The following is a 22,320-nucleotide window of genomic DNA, read 5'->3' as shown; positions in this document are numbered from 1 at the left end:
AGACAAAAGAAGCAAAGACAAGGAAAAACAAACTATTGTCAAACCAGATATTCACGTTCCACCAAAACCAAAACTCCCACTCTGACTCCAGCGGGACTGTGCAGTCTGATCTCAGCGGTACAGTAACTGTAATGGAATACGGGAGTGTCTTATTGTGTTTGTGTGTTTGGATAAACTGCTGTCATTATACTTTTAGTTATAGTTTATTTTCCTTCTTTTGAGTGACAGCAAGATGTGTCTTTTGTCCTCTGTATATTAACCAACCCTAACCGCAGTATTAGATTTACAGACTTACTTGCTGAATCTTCTATAGTGTATTCACAGTAATGTTTTTATGATTGATAGAATGGCCCTTTTGTTTTTTGCCTGCATGTGTTGCTTGGACCATGAGTGTTACTATTTAAGTAAAAGAAGATGCATGGTTAGACCACCCCACTGTCTAGATCCCAATTTTACTTCAGTCTTCATAGCTCATCTGGCAGCTTTCTGGCTTTAAAATCATAAATCCATGAGTTTATCCCTGTCTCTCTCAGGAATTTTGGGGGGCAATTGACTATAAGTGGCAGGGAGGGGCTGAACAGGTGGTTTATGGGGAATCTGGGAAGGTGGAGGGGATTTTGTTCTGTACTCTGTAATTATGAAGGAAACCATCAGATCACTATTTCCCTTGTATATTTTTGCAGGTGTGCAGAGATGTATCTCTTTGACTTTGTGTGTATATAAGAATTTATATGTCAGGCTGTACGTGTGTGAAGGGAAGAGAGCGTCCTACATCTGCTTAGAAGTTCCTGTGTGTGTCAGGGCTTTTATTAATGTGTCTCTGTTAGTGTGTGTTTATACTCGCGAGTGTGAATGCGTCCCCGTGCCAGTGCTACTGTAACGAGCGCCATCTATTACCTTCTATTGCCCTGATTAAATAAACTCTGTTCATCTGAAATAGCTAGTTTAGCTCAGAGGCCATGTCATTTGTTTTTATAAATCTGATTTCTTGTCTGATTATGCTACATAATAAACCACAACTACAATCTAGCCATGATCATGTTAATGCTCTGATCCTTAACCAATTATTTAACCTCGTTTCCTGCAGAGGACTGCATGCTGCAAGCATAAAAGAGCTCGCTGGTCATGTTAGTTTCCTCCCCTTTTGGGTGTTTTATGGGTCTTTAAAAAAGTTTTTTTTTAATGTTGTTTTCCTGCAATGTGCCTGCGCTCACCTTGTCCACATCCCATTTTGGAACAGAACTGTCAGAACAGTCTTTCGTCCACTCCCATCACTCTTTCCATTGCTCTCTCACTGACTTCCATGTGTCACAACCACGTCTAAACCTCGGAAGTTTGGTTATTTATTTATGAAAGAAAAATAAGAAGAAGATTTTAAAATCAAGTAGGACTTACACCTGTGTTAATTATTTAAAAATACTATTTTGGGGGATATACACAATTTTCACTTAGAAGCTGCTTGTAAATTTCATACATAATTACAAAATAATTGGCAAGTAACAGATTGATTTAAATACAATTAATTAAACAATAATTAAAACAATTTAATTATGTAAATATATCAGCTATAATATAATATTTTAAAATTATTATATTATTCATTAAAATGTTTTATAATTATTTTTCAAATTAATTGACAGTAACTTGTATAGTTACAATAGTTTTGAAAAATAGTTTTAAAAAATAAAAAAAATTGAGTGGAAATTTTATATATATATATATATATATATATATATATATATATATATATATATATATATATATATATATATAATATATATATTAGTACATACACAGTGAGAAAAAAATAAGCATTTGAACACCCTGCTATTTTGCAAGTTCTCCCACTTAGAAATCATTGAGGGGTCTGAAATTGTCATTGTAGGTACATGTCCACTGTGAGAGACATAATCTATATAAAAAAATCCAGAAATCACAATGTATGACTTTTTAACTATTTATTTGTATGATACAGCTGCAAATAATTATTTGAACACCTGAGAAAAATCAATGTTAATATTTGGTACAGTAGCCTTTGTTTGCAGAGGCCAAACGTTTCCTGTAGATTTTCACCAGGTTTGCACACACTGCAGGAGGGATTTTAGCCCACTCCTTCTCTAGATCAGTCAGGTTTCTGGCCTGTCACTGAGAAACACATAGTTTGAGCTCCCACCAAAGATGCTCTATTGGGTTTAGGTCTGGAGACTGGCTAGGCCATGCCAGAACCTTGATATGCATCTTACAGAGCCACTCCTTGGTTATCCTGGCTGTGTGCTTTGGGTCATTGTCATGTTGGAAGACCCGGCCTCAACCAATCTTCAATGCTGTAACTGAGGGAAGGAGGTTGTTCCCCAAAATCTTGCAATACATGGCCCCGGTCATCCTCTCCTTAATACAGTGCAGTCGCCCTGTCCCATGTGCAGAAATAAACACCCCAAAGCTTGATGCTACCACCCCCATCCTTCACAGTAGGGATGGTGTTCTTGGGATGGTACTCATCATCCTTCTTCCTCCAAACTCCAAATTTTGGTCTCATTTGACCACATGACTTTCTCCCATGACTCCTCTGGATCATCCAAATAGTCATTGGCAAACTTAAGACGGGCCTGGACATGTGCTGGTTTAAGCAGAGGAACCTTCCGTGCCATGCATGATTTCAAACCATGACATTAGTGTATTACCAACAGTAACCTTGGAAATGGTGGTCCCAGCTCTTTTGAGGTCATTGACCAGCTCCTCCCGTGTCGTTCTGGGCTGATTTCTCACCTTTCTTATGATAATTGAGACCCCACGAGGTGAGATATTGCATGGAGCCCCAGTCTGAGGGAGATTGACAGTCATGTTTAGCTTCTTCCATTTTGTAATGATTGCTCCAAATGTGGACCTTTTTTCACCAAGCTGCTTGGCAATTTCCCCGTAGCCCTTTCCAGCATTGTGGAGGTGTACAATTTTGTCTAGTGTCTTTGGACAGCTCTTTGGTCTTGCCCATGTTAGTAGTTGGATTCTTACTGATTGTATGAGGTGGACAGATGTCTTTATGCAGCTAACAATCTCAAAGAGGTGCATCTAATTTAGGATAATAAATGGAGTGGAGGTGGACAATTTAAAGGCAGACTAACAGGTCTTTGAGGGTCAGAATTCTAGCTGACAGACAGGTGTTCAAATACTTTGCAGCTATATCATACAAATAAATCATTAAAAAATCATATATTGTGATTTCTGGATTTTTTTTAGATTGTCTTTTACAGTGGACATTTCAGACCCCTCAATGATTTCCCAATGAGAGAACTTGCAAAATAGCAGGGTGTTCAGATACTTATTTTCCTAACTGTATAACTGTGTGTGTGTGTATATATATATAATATATGTGTGTGTGTATATGTGTATATGTATATGTGTATATATGTATGTGTGTGTGTGTGTATATATATATATATATATATATATATATATATATATATATATATATATATATATATATATATATATACACACACACACACACACAGTTATACAGTTAGGAAAATAAGTATCTGAACACCCTGCTATTTTGCAAGTTATATATATATATATATATATATATATATATATATATATATATATATATATATATATATATATATAATATTAATTAACAGTAAATAATATAGTACCAATAGTTTATATAAAACATTATATATAAACATTTTAATTAATGCATATTTTAAAATGCTAAAATGTTTTTTTTTAAATAAAATGTAATTTATAATAGTTTTCCTATTAATAAATATTTCTTAGACTGCTTCACCTTTTCACTCACTGTATTGATTGTTTTAGTTAAGAGTGTGAATCACTGTAAAAAGCTGGGGCTGTGGCAGTATAATATACTTTTTAAAATTATTACTTGAGGGGCAAGTTATACCCAATTGGCGTGATAGATATTAAGGCATTGTCAGTGGTGTACGATGATTGGGTGTGAAGAATGTTTGTTGGGTGCCAGGATAGGGCTCAGTGTCAGACTGCTTTTAATTGATGGGATATGTGACTCCGAAGCAGAAGATCATCTATCACTCTTAATGTTGTGCTACCATTTGACCTGTCAGAAGGCAGAGGAATTCAAACGTGTCAGTTTTATCTCCCACAATAAAAAGGTTTATGAAGGGCTTTCTCGGAAACGATTGCCTGATGACAATGATACGCTTTGTTTAATTTTGCAGCGGTCCAATTTGGCAAGGCTATATTTTACTATTGTTGTTAATGCCGCTTGACAGCACTGTAACCACTGTCTCCTGCTGTGATGCTGGGATGAAGGGACAATATAAAATAAATAAATGAATTAATCATTTAAAAAGTCATCTTTCTGCATTTACGTGTTTTGTATGTGCGTCTTAATGACGTGTGGCCTTTGAACTTTCAGCACTCAGTTCTGACCCTCCTTATGACCATGTGACCTCCACAACGCCTGGAGGTTCGTCAGCCGCAGACTTTCCACACAATACGTTTCGTCTCCCAACATCTTTCTTCAATTGATTCCATAGAGATTGACACATATGCTTATGTTTTATGCAGGATATGACAATTATTTTTCCAGCGAAAATATGCAAACTACAAGCAGCTCTCTTATTTTTGATGGTCAGATGTGGTTTGTGTTTTACTGGTCTGTTTTTTGCTTATTTAAACTGTTGTTGGAGCTCGGAAATGCAAGGGAGCATTCAGTACTCCTACAGTGCCTTTAACTCGGTGTGTCCTTTCGGAATCAGACCTGTAGCCTTAGAGTCGCCAGCGCCATGCTCTACCACGCATCTTAAAATAAAGCTTCTTAATTGGTATTGATTGTTCAATGAAGAACCTTTACCTTCCATTGAATCTTTCCATTGCACTTAAGATTCTTTATAGTGCAAAAAGGTTCTTTACACTAAGGAAGATTTGAATTGTTCACTGAAAGGTTCTTTGGGGAACCCAAAATGGTTCTTTCTTTTATCTCATCCCTGTGAAAACCCACTTTCTGAATTTTTTATTTCCGAGGGGACATTGGCAGGGTTCCATCACAATGATTAGCTGAAAGCGTCTTTCTCTCCTTCTTGTTTTTCCTTGTTTTTTTTTTTAAAGGAATGGAACAGTTCGCCTCTTTTAAGTGAGCTTGATACCTCTAGTAGAAGTTTCCAGATCCCTCATCCAAAAGACGTTTGATCTGAATCCATACACCCTGCTCGTGTGGCCTCTGCAGTGCCTCTGCCTTTCTGGGGGTGTTTGAGCGTATACGGTCGGATGTGTCAATCCGTCTTAGCGCTGATCGACAGCAGGAAGGCTAATGTGGAAAGTTAAAGTAGCTTTTAAAGTAGAGCGCCATGAGCTTAGAACGAAAGAGTGGAAATATTCAGAGTGTAGACAGGAAATGAACCCAAACCGCTGTACCATCCCAAATCCGTCACAGCTTTGGAGGAAGAATGGATTGCGGTTTTAGCCAGGCAGAGGGAGGAAAAAAATAACTCACCATCGGCTCCGACGGTTAATGCCTCCTGTGATGGGCCGTTTTTTTTCTCAATCTTTTTAATTTGCGTACCATGAGAATGATTTTTGTGATGGCTCGACAGTTAGTTCTTAAATTGTTGTTTTCCAAATGAGAACTGGATACCTTTGGCCATAGGGACACTTGATCCGCCACAGGCAATTCTCTCCTGAGTTGAAATGGATACTTTTTTGTCTCTAAACACAACCAGCTTACCCTTTCGCAGTGGCAAACTGCAGTAGACGTACGTCACCAGCCCGTCTCAGTCCAGCCCCAAGGAGCCATGAATCACATAGAGCTGATTCTGTCAGAGATACACAGCGCATCACCCAACCATGCCAGGAGCATTCTCTCTCTCTCTCTCTCTCGCTCTCGCTCAATCCTTCTTTCGTTCTCTGTGGCTAATAGGCCTCAGCATGCTCTGCTAATGATGTGTTTGTTCTGTGAGGAGCAATGTAGAAACGGTGGTGAAATCAGGGTTTTGGAAAGTCCCGGCCTGTTCTTTTAATCCCTGCGAATGTTGGGTCTGCGGTGGGTGCCCGCCATTGCACCCCCCCCCCCCCCCCCCCCCCCCCAGCCCAGGGAGGGCTAGAGGAGTTTGAATGAGCCTGCGTGTAAGGGTCAGCCAGAGAATAGCAGTAATGAGAGAACATGTGTGTATGTACTTATACATATGTGTGTGTGCGCGCCCCGGGGGCCTGTGCCAGAGAGAGAGAGGGCGAGGGCCCTAGAATGAGCTCACTTTCTGCACAGCCTGCCTGCCATAAAAGCAAGAACATACTCTGTAAAACTCTTTGCCGATGTGACTCATGAAAATACGCAGGCGCCAAGTGTTTTATTAATTCGTTATTGTGTTTGGGAAAATTGTAGAAACACACAGATCCCTTTTCAATCAGTTCCCCTCTTTTCAAATGGCTACATGAGATTTGGATTTTCCCTGCCCCCCTCCTTCTTTTCCACTATTTTTCTGCTTTCTATTTCTCTCCCTGTAAAAGTTCTTTTGGGTGTGATTTTAATGTCTCTCTCTCTCCCCCGCCGTTCGTCTTGTTTCTTTTCTTCATCTTTTTATTTTATTCCCTACATTCTCCTTATTTTGATTCTTGATGTTCTTACTACTGGCAGAGTCAAAAGTTCAGAAGACTTAGAGTTAATGCAAGCCCTAAAACTTTATAGTGAGAGCCAGTGATATTGTATTTCCAGTAGACCATTTTGTAACGCTGTATTTAGTCCAGTATGTACTCATACTAAACTTTTTTTTTTTTTTTATAATTGCTGGAACAACTCATTTTCCATCCTGTAATCAATAATCTTGTTCAATTTTTAAAAAAATAAAATAAAATGCATTTAAAAAAATAAATAAATGCATTTAAAACCAAAAAATAAGTGGTTTTAAAAATAAATAAATTCAAAGTAAAATAAGTAAATACCTTTATAAATAAATAAAATGTTACTAAATACATAAATAATCTGAAAAATAAGATAAATACATGTATTTAAAACATTTAAAAATAAATAAGAAAATAATTACATTTTTTATATATTATTATTATTATTATACAATAATAATAGTAAAAAAAACTTAAAATAAAATTTATCTGAGAATTAATCTGAGAATTAATCTAAGAACATATATGATTTTAAAGATTTGCCTTTTGTCTACTGTTTTTATATAGATTTTTGTAATCGTAATGGACTGTTTTATCACATAATATCTGATTGTATTTTATGCCTTGCAGCATTTCAAATGAAATAGAAGTCTGCTAACATTCCCGGTGGATATATAACCAATATTTCCTAACCTTGACTGATATGTGTGGAAAACATAATTACGATATCATTTTAGTTCACAGTAACGATTTCAATTCAGCGAATATCGCATTTGGCCTGAGAGCGAGCTGCTTCACTCTGCTGCAATTGCGAAGAATTTATTCTGTCCTGCCTCGGTCCCCAGGGTAAACACGTTGACTTCGGCAATGTGTGGTTTTGAATGGTGAGCTCTAAATGATATCTGTTACATATGGAACAGTTCTGAGGGGTCATGGACGGAGCTGGAGCGGGAGGGGGTTTGGGGAAGGGGGGCCGATGTGGGCAGGGATGGGTTCGAGGGCACACAGTCTCAGATGAAAACCAGACCTGGAGGAAAAGAGGGGGGTGGGGGGGGGGGGGAAGAGATGGCAAGGCCTTGTTGTGGCTGGCTATGGGCGTGTGCCTATCTGCAGAGCTCCTTCCTTAGACGTGGCCACCCTAGCTTGGAAGCACATGTGGAAGAGTTTACTGTAATGGAACTCTAAATTAGTGGTGGTTTGAAGCTGCCTGCAGCAGTAGGCTGTAATTAACTGGCTCTTCTGAAAGAAACAGAACCGGAGAGGCGTGTGTGTGTGTGTGTGTGTGTGTGTGTGTGTGTGTGTGTGTGTGTGTGTGTGTGTCCTTGTTTATATTACATTGTGGGGACCAAATGTCCCCATAAGGATAGTAAAACCTGAGATCACCATTGTGGGGCCAGCCACAGCGGTCCCCACTTTTCAAAAGGCTTATAAATAATACAGAAAGAGTTTTTTTGAGAAAATAAAAATGCTGAATGTTTCCTGTGATGGGTAGGTTTAGGGGCAGAGGCAGTGTAGGGGGATAGGAAGTACAGTTTGTGCGGTATAAAAACAATTACGTCTATGGAGAGTCCCCACAAAGATATTGAACCAGACATGCATTAATAAATGCTTTTGTTTACATTCTTACAAAAGGTTCTGTTTCTTTGGGTGCTATTATGTCCCAGAGCTTTTTTATTTTAGGATGTCACATTTTTCTTTTTTGCTATATGAGAGCTTTTTAATCATATCATACTTGCATCCTTTATTTCTGCTACTTTTCAAATACATTCAATGTTATGTTTTTTTGAGTCTGAAATTTTTGTATATGTTTTTCCGCATTCATCATCATGAATTGTCAAAACCCCTCTTGAAATGCTTGCTACGGATGTGAAAAATGCCAAAAAAAATGTACCCGATCCCAAAAAATTGATAATGGAGGAAAGCTTTGGAGGCAGTGTGTAATTGTCACAACGTGAGGTCGTATTTATTTTTTAACGAGCAAAAATTTCTGATGACAATTACGGCCTCCATGTGCAAGGACCTTTAAACTTTAAAAGCTACATGTATAGCCGAATAAAAATACAAATTATAAAAACATTTTGTGCACTTGGTTAACAGTGTCAATGATGAGCTTCAGATAAAATATGAGACATACTGTAAAAAAAAGTGAATACAATAAACACATTATTACACTTTTTATTGTGTAATTTCCAGTTAAGCTGTAACTTTGTCAGATCATCCTGAAAGTATGAATATATAATTTAATTGTGAGTATTTGGGGATATTTAAAATGCTAGAAATGAAATTTGCTAGACTAAGGAGAAGGCCAGTTTATTACAAAATGTTTAAATATTTTCCACCACAGAATGCTATTAAACAGAATCTGTAACTTGAGATGTGATGGAAATTATATAATGAAAAAAATAACAGAATTTTATTAAAAAATAACAAGAAAATAACAGAAAAATAACAGAAAAGTGATGCATGCATGTCTACTTTTGGTAATAATACTAATAAGTGTGAAAGTGTTTTAAAGAGGTTCTACAAAAGGACCCAAGAAACACCCTGGATGTTGTGCGTTTCTTTGGGTTTCATTCATTGTCTGGATTACTGTAAAGCTGTGTGCATCTGTTATGGAAAGGGTGCACAGTATTTCTCTCAAATACTATGTGTTCAGGTGCAAGTGTTTTTATGCGACAGTGAGAAAGAGACTGTATGAATGTGTGTTTTGGAAAGCCCAGTCGTCTTTCCTGGCCAGAGTGCCGCCCCCCTAGTGCCCCCCAGTGCCCGGACTCAGTCACTGAATCAGTCTCCCATTTTTCCTCTCTTTTTATGTTTATGCCGAATTCATGAGCACGATTTTTCCCTTGCTTTTTACCCTGATTCACAAACCACAGCACTTCCAAAAAGCACTGAATTCTTTGGCTCAGCTCATTTTTCAAAAACCACATTTAAACAACAAGCCGCCAGCACCACCCACTCATAAAAATCACTCATGGGAGAAGGAACAAAAACTGGAAGGGGACAGCCCAGCATTTACTACTGCAGTGATGAAGATGGGTTTTGTCTTATTGAAAAGTGTACAGAAGAGAGATTGCATTCACTGCCAAAATTTAGTTTTCCGGTGCAAATATCAAAATATTTCTAATTGTTTTGAGTAGTGAAACGACATAACATATTAAGTCATCACAAATGTTGCCTTCTTGTTTTAAGTCTAACAGAATTAAGTGATTTCCTGGGTTCAGAAACCTTGCTTTTTCGTTTTAAGCATTGATAACCGAATTTAGAGAAGCAAATTTAGAGATTTTTGCCCATGAAATGTTAAACAGAAAGAACAAAAGAGTGCTTGTGAGAGAAATCTAATAGAGACATGATCGCAAAGATGCAGAACAGTTTGGGCAAACAAGCTGTCACCTCTTCTTTTCACTCGTTCTCTTTCAGTTCCTCTCCGGCTCTCATCTTCTCAAATGGAGCCTGTGTTGGGGCCTCAGGTCTGTGAGAGGCCGACTGTAGTCGTGCAGGGTTGAGAGACTGGCAGCACTAACAGAGAAGCTCTTTCTTGTGGAGTTTGGGTGGTTTAAATCATATGGAATAGCCTGGAAACACCACAAACGTCTGGAACCCTTTCAAAACGGAGCAGACAAGAGCACTCTCTTTCTGCCCTCCCTCTGTTTCTATTCTCCTGCCTCAACCTAACTTTTCCCTTACCACTTTATTATTTTCCCTACCTCCCCTTCATTTCTTTTTTATGCTCTTTCTTTACCTCCCTTCGTTTTTACATATCACCCCATCGTTTTCCCTCAGACTCCACCTTCATATCAAACACACAAGTGCTCTTTTACACGGGTTGCTGGGTTGTTATTAATCTGATGTGAGATGTTAGTTCAAACGGGCATTAACATTATGTTTTCATTTATTCATCCTCATGTCGTTCCACACCTCATTTTGTGACCCTGGACCACAAAACCAGTCATAACTCGCACAGGTATATTTGTGGCAATAGCCAACAATACATTGTATGGGTCCAAATCATAGGTATTTCTTTTATTCCAAAAATCATTAGAATTTGAAGTAAAGATAATGTCTAATGAAGATATTTTGTAAGTTACCTACCGTAAATATAGTAATCTGCATTGCTAAGGGCTTCACTTGGACAACTTTAAAAGCGATTTTCTCAATATTTTGAATTATTTATTTTTTTGCACCAAATTCCAGATGTTCAAATAGTTGTGTCTCGACCAAATATTGTCCTATCCTAACAAACCATACATCAATGGAACGCTTATTTATTAGCTTATTTACGTATTGATGTATAAATCACAATAAAAAAATTGACCCTTATGACTTGTTTTGTGGTCCATGGTCACATTTCATTTTGAACAATGTACTAGCTAGTCACATGTTCCATGCAATTTCAGTGAATGCAGCTGGAGCTTTCAAGCTTCAAAAAGGATGCAAATGATCCATATAATTAATGCTCTAAGTCTTCTGAAGCCATATGATTTTGTGTGATGAACAGACATTTATTGACTGAAGGCATGGACTCTCCTTAAAGGGATAGTTCACCCAAAAATTAAAATTCATCATTTGCTCACCCAAATGTCATTCCAAACCCGTAAGACTTTTGTTCATCTTTGGAACACAAATGAAGATATTTTTAATGAGTTTCTGTCCCTCCATTGAAGTCCATGCAACTACCTCTTTGATGCTTCAAAAGGTTCATAATTTTTCAGATTTTATAAAAAATCTCTTCATTTCAGGGGCGAGGCTACATAAGGGCCAGGGTGGCACTGGCCCACTCAGATTGACGGCTGGCCCACCCAATCAGAACAGACAAAAAAAAAAAAAATTGTGATAGCAGAAAATAATATGCCTATGTGACAACACAAATCACTTAAACACGTACAAAAAGTTTCATTAAAAAATAGGGCTGTCAAATATGCTAATAACGCGTTAACGCAAATTCATTTTAACAGCACTAAATTTATTAACGCAGCGCGCATTTTCTGTTTGATCCGTGGCATAGCCCGTAGTTGGAAAAAGTGAGAGCAGTCAGACGCAGCAGCAAACATTAATAGGGAAAGAAAAGGGTTGACATTAATATTCTAAACCAAAAGTGCAGTTATTGCCTACATAAGCTACCACATAGCCTAAGCTACCACATTTTTTGTTTAACTTTTATTAGACTTCAGAAAGAAAAGTGCGTTTTTTTCACTGAGCACATTCTCTGCAGTCTGAGCGCGATGCACTGCAGCTCACTCTCGCTCATGTCTGAGGTAAATCATTAACACCATCACCGCTTACAGTACACCTGTTTTATTGAACTAAATACATTACAATCGGCTAAAACGAATGCACAGGTTACTTCCCTGAACAAGCGCGCTCCCGAGTCCATGTTCTTCACACTGTCCACGTAAATCGCGGCCCAGTTCGGCGTGCACACGCAAAATACCGGCAGTTCAATAGGGAGCGCGCGTCTCTTAAAGGGGCCGCACTATATTCCTACTCGTGGAGTATGGACCTCCTCAAGGTATGGTGTGGATCTGGTGCGCTCACTGGTACACATTACCAATTTTTCATACGAACTGTGCCCTGCTCTGAATTAAACTGCCAGTGTAAAGACTCCCTTTATATTCTTAAAATGAGAAAAATCACTGCTTACTCTTAATTTTTAAGTTTAGGCTTAAGAGACATGAACAATTTCTTAAATAAACATCTATGACCTTTGATACGTCTAATCTTCATGCTGTATTGATTATTATTGAATAAGTATGGTTTCACTAATAATAAATGTACATTTGCATAAAGCATGCATAGCATACTCATGTTGATTAGAGTATTAAAAACTTAATTTTAGATTTACAATTGCTAAAAATGTGCGATTAAATTGCGATTAATCACGAGTTAACTCATGACAATCATGCGATTAATAGCGATTAAATATTTTAATCGATTGACAGCCCTATTAAAAAATAATTACTGTAGAGCGAAAACATTTTCATATAGCTGACTTATTGCAGCAGCCAATCAATAAGCTTAGTAGTAATGTTTAGCCAATCGCGTATTGTTGAGGGGATGGGAAGATAAGTTTACGTCTGCTAGTGAAATAAACTTTTAACACGGGCCACGGTGCATAACACGAGACGAAATTCTCACAGGTTAAGCTGCAAATACATGTTTGATAACAGTTATACTGAGTTGCATTAGTTGACAAGAACTTGGTTATTCCATTTTAAAATGAACCCAATTACTGAACACTGATGTCTTGTTAGTGGTCATATAGCAGCACAATATCTATATTTGTCTTCCTTGCAATAGGCTTTGTAGCTGCTTGTTATAAATTAATTTTGCATATATGAATTATATGAATTTGTTGTCAAAAAATAAATCATATATAGCTTATATTTACTGTCAAGTGATTTTGTCCCATATTGTTTAATTTGTGTAATTTGAGAGTAGTCATTGAGGTCCACCCTATTCCACCAAGGTCCACTCAGTTAAAAATTTCTGGCCTCGCCACTGCTTCATTTGTGTTCGAAGGTGAACGGAAGTAATTTTTAAAGGTTCCGACATTACTGGGACTAACTATTGAAAAAAGTTATTTTGGTTTTGAAACAACATGATAGTGAGTAAATGTGCAGTTTCTGTGTGTGGTGCTGCAGCTTGGACTCACTGAACTGTTTTACTACTGTTTATTATACTTTGTACAAATGCTTAACTTACCATATATGTTTCCTCCTGAAGGGACGTCCTGTCTTATGAGTGAACCCGGAGCCGTGACGCATACTTTGCCAACATTGCCAAACAGTCCGTTGAAGCACACGACAGGCCCGACCAGACTTTGGCAAAGAACCGTCGCCATGGCAACCAATCGGGAACGGCAGGTGGGTCACATGACCGGTTTCCCACCTGCTGTCTACCCCTTTGCCTTCAATTCCATTCGGAGCCACTCCCCCTTTGACCTGCTGGCCAATAGTAGCCTATTTGGGCGGTTTGGGGCGGACCTTCCCAAAGAGATGGCAGCATTGTGTGAGTATTTTACTGGTTCTGCTTTAGTTTGTAAGATAGATGGAGTTAAGTTACAGAAAATGTTCGTATTAGATTTTTACAAAACATTTTGTTTTAGGGAGATTCAGGCACTTCTGGCGCTCATTTTTTTGTTTGTTATTTCTCTTCTAATTTCTCTGTTTCTATTACGGTCTTGGTACCTTTTTAGTTATGCCTTCACTATGCTACTTTCCATTTAATGCTTTTTTTGTTAAACAAAGAAATCTATCATAAAAATAAGAATTTAAACATGGTATAGTCATAGTGCCTTTTAAAAAAACAATATATGTAATGCAGAATGCATTTTGAAATGTAATTGATGGCTGGGCTGGTGTTATATTCAGTTCAGTCATCAGACTATTATTGGGATTGTGGCATAAGTGCAGTATGGATTGTTGGATGCTAAATATTTTGGTAATAGTAGGCTATAAATGCAGTGTGTAAAGTATTTCAGAAACGTTCTTGTTTTGCTTTGAATAATTAAGAGGAGAAAGAATACTCTTTCAATACATTTGAATGTCTCCCTGCATTCAATAATTTTAACTCTTAAAAATCATCTTTGATAATCAAAATGACATATTTAAATGTTTTTTTCCTGTAAAAAAAAATCTTCATGCATTAAAATATCTTGAATGTAACTTTACACCCTTTCTTCGTTTAGTATACGCTGCACTATGGTATAGCTCTTTACAACGTCGGCCACATAATGGTAATTGATATGATTAGCCTTTTGCTTGATTACGTTATCACACACCTAATAATGTGTTGCTAATGTTACACAAACGCCTTCTAAAAAATCAGCATCCTTAGAAAGGCTTTGAACATCATAGAGCGTCAGTGGAGAAAGGCATATAGGTCATCACAATGTCATCATATATACATTATCATATATACAACACACTATATTGCTAAATGTACCTGATTTTTCATATCAACGGAAAAAAATATTACGGGATAACCTCCTGTCTTCTCTTGAGACTCACCTTCTTCACAACATAGTAATGATGATATGCTAAAGCCCGCCCACACATTGAATTGATTGGTTTAATGTATTTGTGAGGTCAGAAACACTGTCGATTTCAAAACGCTTTGGTTCACTGCAGTTTTAAGGAGAAAATAATGAACAATGGTGTTGACTCATGAATTTGCACATGGTTTATCTTAAATAATATTAAAAACACCACATAGACATATAAACAACATTAAAAACTTGATTTTCACTTTAAAGACTCCCTAAAGGAGCAGCAACTGAAAGTATCCTATAACTGTATTTTTCTATTTAAAGTTTTTCCTAAGTTAGTTTGGTTCCCTGGAATAAGGGCACTTAAACAGGCAGTTTTGACCCTGTAGAAAGAACATTTCCATCATTTTATGTTTTATTGTCACAGGGGGCGCTGTTTTACACTCTACTGCAGAAACAAAATGTGTGTGTGAGAGAGAGAGGATAGAGATACCACCGAAGGCAGAAAGAGAGAGGGGAAAAGAGCCATTTAGCAGATATTTTATGCTGCAAAAATACTTTTTGTCGGTTTAATATGTCAAGTTTACATATTATAGCATTCCAGAAAAATAGCGGTTTTCACAAACCAGCTGTCAAAGAAAAGCATGTTTTTTTTTTTATTGTTTTTTTTTTTTTTTTTTGCTGAAGTGTAGTACATTCACTGGCTCTTTATATCCAGAGTGTTTTGCAAGAATGTGAGCAGTCTGAGGATTTTTCTTGTTTAGTCAATAGCTTAGGGGAAAACACAAACCACAGACATCTGAAATCTCATCTCAAGTCCTGAGGGGAGAATCTGTGATGGGTTTGGATGGCAACAACAAAGCAGAAGACTATGCGTTCCCCCTCCTCAAAACACACACACGCACAGATATACACTACTCGCCGTCTCCTGCTGTGCCTCTTTTACTCCTCTGCAAGTCTGAACAACGATCCAGACTTTTAGATGTCAATCAGTACCCACCCCCCCTACAGCTGCCCACCTAATCCAATAGGTATTTACAGAGAGAGGGAGAAAGAGAGAGTGAGGGAGGGGTGATGGAAGCACCTGGGGATGACGTCCTGGTGCGGTGGAATCCAATAACACACCCTGCTGTGAAAACACACTGACGGATACACAATAAACAACCTTCTCTGTCTCCTGCTCATGAAAATGAGAAGCATATTTTGCCTTGCATATGCAGACGTCCTGAATATGAAATTGCCTTTGTGGAAAACGTTGCAACCTTCACCTTATTTACATTCTTGTTTTACTTCCAATTTTTTTCCTCTTCATTTTTTGGGTCAAAATGATAAAACGTATTCCCACTCTGAAACGATTTTCCTTTCCGCCAATGTCACTTTGGCCGCACGGCCTATTGGATAATGTTAACAAATAGCCATTGTTTTAACAAATCCTCATTCAGTCTGGCTCCGTTCTGATGTGCAATACTGTTCAAAGGTTTCAGGTCAGTACATTTGAAAAGTTTTATTCAGCAAGGATGCATCCAGTCCCACCCTATTTGTCAACTTTTTATTCTGCTTTACTCTAAAATTGAACGACTGAAATAAAATGAGTTGCAAATGGTAATTCACAGTGACTTTTGCAAAGGCAAATTTAACTCATTTTTAAACTGGAAACACTTTCTGCCTTGCTCTGGCCATTTGCATATCCAAAAGCACATCAGGCCCTAAGCAATGCCAGGAATTGGGTGAGAGTCAAGACCACAGAGGCCCTAATTTGCTTTTGGGGACGCCCGTTTGACATTCCTTTTAGACAGGCATGTCACAAGTTGTTTTACTGAGCCATTCTCATCCCTGGCTCTGAGACGAGGAGAAACAAAGGCAGACGAGCAATCGGCCTGGTGCTGTTTTTGCAGGAGTTGGTTTAACAGGCCTCTTCATTGTTGTCAGAGCTGTCTTTCGGCTAGACTGCAAAAATTCCCACCTCATAAAGGCCCAACATACTGAAGACCCTGTCTTTGAGTTCATCTGCGCGATAGTCCTGCATTCTTCCGTAGGCTGCTGTGTATAATTTCCCAGAGAAGATAGTCATTCTTTGGCCAACTTCGGATAGGTGTGTTCAAGCAGATATGCTGACAGGTACAAGCACTTTCCAAAGATGTGCAGTTGGCAAGGAGTTTTTAGAAAAACTTGACAGCTGCCATTGATTTTCTTTCTCTTGCAGTAACACAATGATGAAGTGTGTGATGTATGTATATTTACATTTATGCATCTGACAGACACGCATTCCCTTGTAATCAAACCCATGACCTTAGCGTTGTTAGCGTCATCCACTACTATATGAGCTACAGAAATCAAAATCAGAGACCGTTCCCTTGAAACAATGATCTGTCTTATCGCACCACTTGTGATTTGATGACCTGAGACAGATCCTTATACCAGATGAAAACAGGCACAGTTCTCAACTCTTCTGATAGGCCTGTGACTTTCTACGTTGTAAATAAAATTTTAAAAAATTCAGTCTTCCTACATCATACATTGCTATTTCTTTGTAATTAATTGTGAAATTTATTAGACAAATTGTGACATTGGTAAAGTGAATTGTTTCTAAACCAAATTTTTGCATACAGGACATTTTTTTTTCATGTTTTGTTTTTAACACTTTAGTTTAGGGTCCAATTCCCAATATTACCTAGTTATGCTTATTAGCATATTACAAGGATATTGTCTATTTATTAGTACTTATAAAGCACATATAAATGCCTTATTCTGCAGGACCATAATACCTAAACTTAACAACTACCTTACTAACTAATTATAAACAAGCAGTAATTAGGAGTTTGAGGCAAAATCTGAAGAAAAAAAAGTCATTAATTCCTCATCCTCATGTCATTCCAAACCTGGAAGACCTTCGTTCATCTTCATAACACTTATTAAGATAATTTTTAAGAAATCTGAGAGCTCTCGGACCCCCCCGTAAACACTTTCAAGGTCCAGAAAGGTAGGAAAGGCGTCGCTAAAATAGTCCATGTGACTTCAGTGGTTCAACCTTAATGTTATGAAGCAATGAGAAGACATTTTGTGTGCAAAAAAACAAAAATAACTTTTTTTCAACAATTTCTTCATGTCTGTGTCTGTCTCCCATGCTGTTGATGTAGTAAATACAGTCCAGCGCTTCCCATTGACCGATGCGCACAAAAAGTATTCTCGTCGCATCATAAAATTAAGGTTGAACCACTGAAGTCACATGGACTATTTTAACGATGTCTTCGCTACCTTTCTGGGCCTTGAAAGTGTTAGTTACATCGGTGTCTATGGAGGGGTCAGAGATCTGACGGATTTCTTCAAATAATTTGTGTTCTGAAGATGAAAGTCCTACAATTTTGGAACGAAATGAGGGTGGGTAATTAACAAGATACATTTCATTTTTGGGTGAAATAACCCTTTGATGGGGAGAACTGGACCTTACTCTAAAGTGTGACCATTTTGTTTTGTTACAAAATTGTCCGTTTTCTTTTTCAGCATCTGTCATAAAATTGCTGCGTCTGTGCAGCTCTTCGGGATCAGGTATCTGGTTGGTGTTAGGTGAATACAGCCTAATTATATTGGGCTTTCTTAAGATTGAGTTGACTAATCGTTCAGGAATACACTGAATAGAGTGATTTGAAAATATGCCGTTTTTTTCAACCCTACACCATAAAGCATTCCTGGTCCACCATGGTAATTCTCTAGCTCTCGAGCTCTCCCTAGCTGTTTTTTTAGCATGTTGTATTTTTTTAATCATATAACACATGGGTTTCTCTCTCTTACTCAGAGCTTTTGGGGATGAATTGTCCATATGTGGTGCTCCGCCATTTCTTTGACACAGAGTTTGCAAAGCAGCTGTGCGCGTGGGGTCACTAGTCACTGCGCGAGTCTCCGCGTGGGAGTCTTAGGTGCCGGCGTGCAGAAGCCGCTATCAGTTGATCCCTGTCATTATCGGAGCTCTTCAAACAAACAGTTGGAAGCCCATTACCAGCACTTACCGTGTGATAGCATCTCAACTGAGCCCTCAAACGCTCCCCAAACCTTTTACCAATCAGGGGAGGAGGCCTTGCTCCAAGCCGCCAAGAGGGATGTTTTGAAAGGCTGCTTGGTCATTTCCTTTAACCAGACGGAGACCGTGTGGCTCTAATCTAATACTCCTGTTAGGGCCGTGCATAGTCCAGCTGCCTCTCTCGCTCTTTTGCTGCACATATCAATGATATTAGTTCCCTTTTGGCTTGCGAGCTTGAGTTTTTATTGTTGCGACCAGGGCCAAGTTGTTGTGTGAAGGCATTTGTATTGTATAAAAAAGAACAGGGTGCTTGTTCCAGCTTGTCATCGAGAGAAAGGCAAACATTTTGTTGTTCGCTGCCCCCGCAGGAATAGATCAGTGCAGTCACACACTTTCACACAGTAAACGCATAAATATGTGCAGCCTTCTTACTGCAGTGCAATAGTGCTTTTGTGCCCGGTTATATAATTGAGACCATATCTGGTGATGTATTTGCGTATTCCAAACTGATTCAAAAGCTCTGGGAGATGTAAAATTGAAACATAATATGACAAGCACTCGGTTTAGGGTTGCACAGTAAATCAAATATGATTCCGGCTGCAGTGCTTAGTGACGTGATGATTACAGCATTCCATGTTTTTATTTGAGTTTTTTTAAAAGTTTTTTTTAGCATTTTAACCAATCACAGATGTGTGTTTTGCACATGAATACAGCGACCAGTCGTATATAATCCTTTTAATAATGGTCTTCATGCACAAATGTTTTGCAGTCTGATCTGCAAATGACTGTTTAATGTTTTACTTCTTTTTGCTTTAGTACCAAAGAATATTTGAGTTTTTTGGCACGCAATGTAGATGCTGTCACACCCAATATACAGTGCAATAAAAAAAGAGTAGATATGGGGTAAATTAGAATTGGTGTAAATTAGAACTGGATTTATAGCAAAAAGTTTATATATAGTACAACGGTGTACTCTGATTATTTGTGAATGGGAGAAAGTGCAACACCCAATATGGCGAATAAGCCCCGCCTTCTAAATGATTAGTAAAGTAATCGCTTCACTGCAGCTGCTGTTATAAGCTCTGGTTGCTATAGAAACAGGCAGTATTCTGAGATGCACCATGTTTCGAGTGTTTTTAAATAAAATGTATGAGACTGTTGTTGTTGTTAAATTTCAATGGATATTTGAAATGTGAAATTTTCTTGCAAGCTTGACGGACAGTTTTGGAGAATTTGATGTTTCCTCATTCAAACAGGTGGGAGATGCACTTGCATGCCCGAGAGGCGTCTCAAGGATGGCCGCCGAGTAAAATGACTTGTCTTAACGGGACTGGTTTAAATTCAAATAGCTTTTTATTTTTATTATAATGGAAGAATTATCCAGCATAATCAGTTTGCTTGATGTTTGTTTATCTTTCATAATTTTACTAACCGTTTGTATCTGATTTTGTGATGTTATGAAACAGCAAAATTAATATTTAAAAAAATTGATACTTTATTTTATTTTTAATCTAACAAATTAAATAAGTGATTTTAAAGTAATTCTATTGATTATGTAGTTGTCAGTAAATTGATATCAGTCAATAAATTAAACATTGTGATTATAATGTCATGAGAAATAATAAAGAGTTATGATTTTTATCCTAATTGTGCAGCCCTAAGTGATCACACAGAATAAAGGATCATTGAAAGGGAGATGTGTTCAGAATAGAGGAAAATAGTGAGTCTGTGTCATTAAAAGGCCAAGGCACAAGCTCTACATTGTATTAGATAATTTATTTACAGAAACATTTTCCCGTCAAAGTGTTGGCTTTCCTTCGCAGCTGGCATGAGTTTGTGTGCAAAAGGGATCAAAATGAAATGAGAGCAATGCGTGTGTCTGAACACTTCTCTGTTTCCTCAGAGATTCCGCCATCTTTCATCTCCACCTCTGCTTTCCTGCCAGGTTCCTCTCCGTTCCTTCACTCGTCACCATCAGCTCTTACTTCCACTGTAAACAGTCAGACATTGAGATGTTCTGGTAGATGAATCTGTTACCTAAGGATCCTATTATTCTAATTTGGTCTTTTCCAATATATTGTTTTTGTTGTTTGATGGTTATATTTTTTGGCGGAAAGCAGATGAAGTTGGCCATGAAAGATGGAGAATTCAACATTATATAGTCAACATCAAATATGGTTTATTTTATGATTGTAACAAAATATTCGAAGTGGAAAAAATGTAGGCCAGGACCCGAATGGAGCTAGAATTGAATACGAGTTTGCAGTTGAGTGTAGGAGGTAGGTTTCCCCTTCTGGAGCATGGCTGACACTGAGGACATGGAGGCGGAAGGTCATCGTCACCCACAAGACCATCTCAATGTAACCAATGAGAACATTTATTTTTCAAAATCTAGTCTTTATTGATTATTATTCACTGTAAAAAAAAAAAATCATATTATTAATGATTTTGTTTGTCTGTTTTCATGTTACAATATCTAAAATGTAAAAGACTTGTTTTCATGGATTCAACCTTGAATACAAGTAGATATTGTCTTCCTGATCTGGCAGATTTGTCACTTGTTTTTGACTTGTTTCTTAAAGTACCTGCCCAGTACTGTAAGACAAAATGTGGGAAAAAAAAAAGATTTTCAAAAAAATAAATCTTAATATTTAATGTAGTGTTGCATCACTACATTTGTAGTGTATGCTTGAGAGCGTTTTGGCTGCACAGCGTTTTTTTTTTTTTTTCAGTTGAGACATAACAAACACATAACAACATAACAACTTGCTTGTTATGATATGGAATATCTGTGGAAGTGTTACTAGTATCTCATTTCACAGATATTTTTTTTCTGTATTGATTCTATATAAAATCGCAGATATATTGTAAAGTATTTGCTCTGGCTCTTGTTTTACATTTTTTTGTTCTGTTATTATTGCTTGTTGTCATCTGTTGACTTTGTAAAAGCAGAATGTGGCAGTTGGTCTGTGTTGTATTTGTCCCGCCCCTCCACCACTGTGATTGGACGGCTGGATGAAAAGTGACTGGTCTCGCTCAGTGCCTCGTTGCACTCATGGTGTTCTAAAAAATGTGGCGCTCCCATTGAAAACAATTGAAAACGCCCGCCAGCCGCGTGAATAAAACACTTTGGTGGACACACAGCCTTAGTATTATTCATAAACTGTTTTCCTCAACAAAAATGTCTCCAAAAAGACATGGATTTTGAATATTTCCATCTTTGTAGGGACACATGGGCGCACACACACACACACACACACACACACACACACACACACGTATATAAGTGCTTCAGTGCTTTGTAGTCTGTCATTGACAGAGGACAGTTCTGCTTTTTATTCTCTAGTATGCTGTCTGTATTGCTGTAATCACACATGCAATGCAGGGCCCTTTGTGTAAAAGGGAATTCATGAAGTCTTTGTTAATATTTTGGCCACAAGCGACTCCCACACTTGTCTGTTTTTTGGAGAGTTGGCGTAACCGCAGTCCGAGTGGGAGACAGAGTCAGGAGTGGCCTCTCTCTGCCAGGTCATTAAGAGCTCAGTTTGGGAATTTTGCAAATTGTTCACAAATGGAATCTCAGCTCGACTGACTCTATCCCGAAAATCCGGTGGATTACTTTCCTCCCCTCTGCCCCTTCTATACTCCTCCACTCCTATGCGGATTTCCTTCCTTGATCCCACCGTTCCAGGGAGACAGACTATAGCGGAGGGGTGAGACTGTG

General features: G+C 38.0%; 1 protein-coding gene across 2 annotated transcripts in view; it reads left to right on the top strand.

The window, feature by feature from the left end:
• The window catches only part of rarga (retinoic acid receptor gamma a), an 89,991-nt gene that overhangs the window by 30,459 nt on the left and 37,212 nt on the right, over nt 1–22,320 (top strand). For both annotated transcript variants that reach the window (XM_067445727.1, XM_067445729.1), the window contains exon 2: nt 13,318–13,602. In XM_067445727.1, coding sequence (XP_067301828.1) covers nt 13,332–13,602 — 271 coding nt within the window. In that variant the 5' untranslated portion in view covers nt 13,318–13,331. The remainder of the gene's footprint in view (nt 1–13,317; nt 13,603–22,320) is intronic.

This window comes from Pseudorasbora parva, chromosome 6 (assembly GCF_024679245.1).
Source record: "Pseudorasbora parva isolate DD20220531a chromosome 6, ASM2467924v1, whole genome shotgun sequence".
In the NCBI taxonomy this organism is placed as follows: domain Eukaryota; kingdom Metazoa; phylum Chordata; class Actinopteri; order Cypriniformes; family Gobionidae; genus Pseudorasbora; species Pseudorasbora parva.
Note: the sequence above shows the minus strand (reverse complement) of the source record. Positions and strands in the feature narration are given on the sequence as shown.